Source organism: Kryptolebias marmoratus, unplaced genomic scaffold (assembly GCF_001649575.2).
Source record: "Kryptolebias marmoratus isolate JLee-2015 unplaced genomic scaffold, ASM164957v2 Scaffold24, whole genome shotgun sequence".
Taxonomy (NCBI): domain Eukaryota; kingdom Metazoa; phylum Chordata; class Actinopteri; order Cyprinodontiformes; family Rivulidae; genus Kryptolebias; species Kryptolebias marmoratus.
Genome location: NW_023665758.1, coordinates 65,754 through 71,753, shown reverse-complemented (window position 1 = coordinate 71,753; position 6,000 = coordinate 65,754). Strand labels below are relative to the sequence as shown.

Here is a 6,000-nt window from a genome sequence, read left to right as displayed (position 1 = left end):
TGAGGTTTAATCAAAATCTAGGGCCGGTCATTCAGGTAGTTTTCTACTGGCTGCTTTATGGTTTGTTTTACATGTTTTGTCATTAAATAATTCGAGCACTGTAAGATAGTCTAAACTGTAATGACAATTTATTCTCTATAAGTATTTTAAATATCATGTGTGGACATATTTTCTCTTGTAACTGCATATTAAATTAGAGATGTGAGAGAGATGTCCTCCTGCTGTGAACAAAGTAACTTTACTTGAGTAGATTTTTATACAAGTAACTTTACCTGTATTTAAGTATGTTACTTTAGTACTCTTTCCACCTCTGAGTTTAACATAATTCATAAAGCACAAAAGAAAGCCTGCAACCAGTAGGAAAATAAAATGTTTTATTTATGCATTTTCTATCCGTAAGAATACTGGTCAACACAATGTCAGTAACTACATTTAGTTTTCTCCAGTTTTCCTGTACTGTTGATTCTACAGGACTGAAGCAATGATGGAACACTGGAACCAAAGCTCTGAATTTTATGGAGACTCCAAAGAATATTTTCAGATGAAGCCCCAAGTGATCAGTTACATAAAGCCTCGCTCCCACTACAGACCTGCTACATCTGGTGATTCACACATGGGTTTAGGCCGCTATTTAATCCCAAACTTTCAGTAGTTTGAAAAGAACAAGCAATAGGGAGGTGGGGTGGAGGGAATTAGTATATGTGTGTACAAAAAATAATCAGACCTCCTTCACTTTGTGTTGCAGCCTGATACTGCTGTACATTCCTTTTGAAATTTTTTCCCCTCACTTTATTTTTAGCACTACATGTAAAAACAAAGTGAAAACAGAATTTTGTAACATTTGGTAAATTCATAAAAACAAAAAAATGAAATAACAACCAGGATTCTTCCAAGAACTGGTCCTTCAACCACACTGAGCAATAAAGGGTGAGAGGTCACCAAGAATCTGATGGGCCGTCTGACTGAGCTTCAGCAATCCTGTGTGAAGACAGGACAACGATCCAGAAGGACAACTAGAATTACAGACCACCACTAATCTGGGCTGTTTGGCAAAGTGGCTCAAAGGAAGCCCCCACTCAGAGCAAAACACTTGAAAGCTGCTCTAAGCACTTAGATTGTGAGGAACAAAGATTCTCAGATTTGATGAAACCAAAAATGAAATGTTTGGCTTCAGTTATAAATGTTATGTTCGGAGGAAACCAGGCACTGCTGATCGAATGCTCGACACCATCCCAACAGTGGAGCATGGTGGCAACATCATTAATGCATGGTTTTGGACAACTCTTGTATTCTTGAGACTGGTTGAGACTGAGACTGAGATTGGAGATACCCACGACAAAATCAAGAAGGGTTTGAGACGCCTGCAACAATCCTAATGTTAGATCAACAGGACTGTGAACCACTGTGACTCAAGTGAGGAAATTGAGAATCTTTGTAAATACCATTCTCCAACTAGTCACCGGCAGCCACAGCCTAGTGGGAGTCTACCTTTAGGGACAACGCTGTGTATAACCAAGAGTGGACCAGTCAGAGTCCCATCTTGAACCCTATCAAACATTCCTGGAGAGACCTGTAAATTGCTCCACCAATGTTCCCCCTTGAACCTGACTGAGTTTAAGAGGATTTACAAAGAGGAATGGCAGGATATCCCCCAATCCAGGTGTGCAAAAGACTCAAGGCTGTAACTGCTGTTGAAGGTACTTCAACTCAGTCCGAAGGGTCTGAATACTTAAGGATATGTGACATTTCACTTTTTTCTTTTTAATAAAATTACAAATTTGTATATAGTCTGTTCTGACTTTGCCATTTTGGGGTACTGAGTGTAGATTAATGAGGAATACATTTAAACAACTGTAGCATCAGTTTCCAACACAAAATTGCAAAAAATGAAAGGGGTCTGAATACTTCTGAAGCCATTGTATGAATGACACTGTGACTATTTGGAATGATTGAGTGAAAATGTAGATGTTTTTTTTTTTTAAATGGACAAGAATCATCCTGGTTGTCCTGATAGAACAAACCTCACCATGCAAACAAATCTACAATCAAGTCCTTGACTCTTTGGCAGCTTATGAGTTAAAAGCAGAACCTTCTGTCTCACCATCCACAAGCCATAAGTACCAACATGTCTGCATGAGGAGGAAAGAAAATAAACTTAAAACCAATTAAAAAATATGACTATAAACAACAGTAAACTGTTAAAAAAATAAGAGTCAACGCCAAAGCTTAGTCCTTAGGTGCATGTATTCTCACAACAGACAAAAACAGTGCAGATAATGGGTTATTCTGGAAGCAGACACCAGCAGAGAAAACAGATCTGTGTATGTTTTTCTTTACATTGCTATTTCAGAGTATATGATAAATTAGGGTTCAGCTTAAATATGTTGCTGAAACAGAGAGGATCAGCATTAAATGATTCAAACATTCCAGTATTTTAGTCTCTGAAAAAGGGAAAATGGATTCTGCCTTAAATTTGGTGTCAACAAAAAAAAATGTTTTCCACTTCCAAACTACAGGAGAAGGTTACTTGCATCCCACCGTGTCCTTGGAGCAGCGTATTCCTACTTTATTAAGCTAATAAAGTCTTGTAATAATGAACTGCAGCTTCGGCAGCTGTTAATATATTTTATTGCCAACTAAAACCAGGTTCACAGTTAAGAGTTTGGAGGAGATCTGTGCTGATGAGACTGGCAGGAGTGTTCTCTGGCTGTTTAGATGTAGTCGTCATCCACAGGCTCTCCAGGGGTGTCACAGTGATGTAGGAAGAGGACCACCACTCTCTGAAACACTCCTCGTTTGCTCTGTCTGCGCTCAGAGATTTCCTCGCCGATCGTCTCCATGCAGATGTCAGCAGACAGCTGCCCTTTACGCCGTGGGGCATAGATGGTGGCTAACAGAACACAGAGACAAATCATTATATGTACAGTATATTACAAGAATGAATTAACATATTGATAAAAACAATTCAAGCATTAAATTGTGATGATATGAAAATACAAAACAAACAAATAAGTAAATAAAGCCAGACATGACACTTCTTTGCAAATCCTGTTCACCAACTAGTCTCCAGTCGCAGCCTAGTGAGATACAAACTAATTAACTGAATAACTTGACAGTTGTTTAAGTGCATTCTGGGATTTGTAGTTTTAGTGGTGAATGAACTGCACACCTGGGAGAAGGCCATAATACATAAAAACTATCTCACTGGCCAGATGAAAGTGTAACAGGGTGAATTTAGCACACAGACCTTGAATTTGAGACTTGGTGTAGTAGATGATAAGAAGGATGTAAATACTCTTACTATTGTTTAGGCTCTTGTTAGAAGTGCACCAGCTCTAGTTACTAGATCAATAACAGACTGAAGTGTATCTTATTGAAAATCAAAAATATTCAGATCACTTGATTTATTCACCCTTATTATTTATCATATCTCAACAGGGCTGAATCCATTAATTACAGAGAGCTCTCATTATACAGATTACCATAAAAAGACCAAATATGACTTTTTAAGATTTTCTTTCAAAATTAAAATGAATCCAAAAATAAATCAACACAACAAAAACTATAACACTGAGAATTTAGGAATACTATTCTGAGGTTTAGCATCAAGTAATTACTCTGAATTACCTGAACCTGACATTCACTTATGCTCTGAAAGCAAGAATTAACCTGTATGATCTGAGGGAAGACTTTGATTAGAAATGTATCGAAAACACAAAAATTCTTTTCAACAGGATGTTGGATATCAAAATCTGTTTCAGGTTTTACACGTGCAAGAATTTGTACAGTTTAGACATTTTTGTTTTTAAACTTTATTTTTATTTATTTTTAGCAACAACACATTTCCACACTTACATTCTTCTATCTCTTACTGACATGAATCTTCTGCATTATGACTTGACAAAAGAGGATGAGACAGCAAATGTTCTGATAAATGTAATAATGAATACAAAACAACAGAGTGAACTCAAAAGACAGATAAAAGCAAAATGAATTAAATACAAAACACATGATTAAATCCCCTCTGAGGTAGACGATGCACACATTCTTAAACACAATGGTATTTAAACCCGGCCAAAGGATATACAGCGAGTGCAAAAGGGCAATCCTGTAAATATGTCACTGAATTAATAATGGCATGATAGGCCTCCACCTTATATTAAAAACTGTTTTTTGAAGCCTTAGGGAATATGTGATTTCTTCCATCAAATAAATGTCCTAGACTTTTTGTATCCATGTGTTTTATGTAGGACGCCCTGGCTTCAGCCATCTGATAGTTATGCATTTCAAAGCTGCTGTGAGCAAGATATTTAGAAGATATCTATGATCTTTCCTGTCTATTCCATTGAGTATCGCTCCCAAAACTGCCACCAGGGTTTTTTTCGGAACATCTCTCCTGAAAATTACCTTTAGAGCTTCAAAAATCTCCTCCCAAAATACACTTAGTTTAGGACAAGACCAAAAGATATGCATATGATTTGCGTTCTGCGTCCCACAGTTTCTCCAGCATGAGCTGGGTTGTGTTGGGCCCACTTTACTAGTTATTGCTGGCGTTCTGAAAAACCGGACAATTACTTTCCATTTGAATTTTCTCCATGTATTAGAATTTGTTGTTAATTGTGCTTCAGAACATATTTCTTCCCATGTGTCCCCTGCTATTGATTCCTGCAATTCAGTCTCTCATTTGTGCTTTATGTTTGTGGAATCGTGCACATTCATAGACAGAAAACAGGTCAGATACTTTACTGATTACTTTTTTATTTCCCTTTCCCCTTTGTATGTTCATTAGGAAATTTTCAATAGGTGTAGGTTCATGAAGTTTAGTCCAATTATTGTGTGTCGTCACAAAGGTTCTGAGTTGTAAGTATCTATAAAAGTCCGTATTAGGGAGGCCAAATTCACTTTTCACCTGCTCAAAGGTTTTGAAATTTCCCTCTTTAATTAATTGATGGATATGAGATAGTCCATAATTAGACCAGTTTTTGAACCCAGAATCTAAATTGTTTGGTGCAAATGTCTTCATAAATCCTATACTTGATAAAAGTGAGATCTGTTTTAATAGCTTAAAAACCAATTGTATTTTGTCCAGATTGACATTTTCTTTGCAGGAGCATCTAAGAAGGGTAATGTTTGCAGTGGTACTTAGCACATGCTTTCCTCTATTTCCAGTCATCGAGTATCCGTACTATTATGTAGCCATACTAATAAGGGTTTAAGTTGTGCAGCCCAGTAATAACATTTTAAGTTTGGGATTTTAAGGCCTCCCTTGGGTTTAGATAACTGCAGAGTTTTTAGTCTGATTCTTGCCAAATAAATCCAGTTATCATTTTATCTAAGGTGTCAAAGGTAGACTTGGGAATCTCCAAGTAGAGTAGAGTAGTCTTGGTAGAACATTCATATGGATACTTTCAACATGACCTATCAGAGAAATAGAGAGTGTATCCCAACACTTCAGATCATTTTTAATGGCTCGTAGAAGTTTGCTATAGTTTGCCTCATAAAAGGTCACATAGAGATGGAGGTATATAAATACCCAGATATTTGATACCGTTCTTGGGCCACTTAAATCCTCGCTGTAATTTTGTGGTATCTGAAATTGTGCCATTTACATCCATAGCTTCCATTTTTTCTATATTAATTTTGTAGCCTGAGTAAAATCCATATTGAGAGATGAGCTCTTTTAGGTGGGGGATTGTTAATTTAGGTTACTCCAGATACAAAATTACATCATCAGCATATAATGAGATTTTGTGTACTTCTTTGTTAATTTCTATCCCTTTAATATTAGCATAATCTCTAATGATTTGGGCTAGCGGTTCAATACTAATGGCGAACAGAAGGGGTGAGAGCGAACACCCCTGTCTGCACCCCCGTTCTAGTGGAAACCTATCAGACCTAAAGCCGTTAACTTTAACTGCTGCCTATGGAGAGGAGTAAAGTGTTTGCACCCAGTCAATAAAATGTGGACCAAATCCAAAACGTTTCAGAGTATGGATTAGG

General features: G+C 37.1%; 1 protein-coding gene across 3 annotated transcripts in view; it reads right to left on the bottom strand.

Moving 5' to 3' along the window:
- Positions 1-357: 357 nt before the first annotated feature.
- Positions 358-6,000, bottom strand: part of fbxo38 (F-box protein 38) — a 49,452-nt gene continuing 43,809 nt past the window's right edge. For all 3 annotated transcript variants that reach the window (XM_017440526.3, XM_025002637.2, XM_017440527.3), the window contains one exon: positions 358-2,890. In XM_017440526.3, the coding sequence (XP_017296015.1) occupies positions 2,712-2,890 (179 nt within the window). In that variant the 3' untranslated portion in view covers positions 358-2,711. The remainder of the gene's footprint in view (positions 2,891-6,000) is intronic.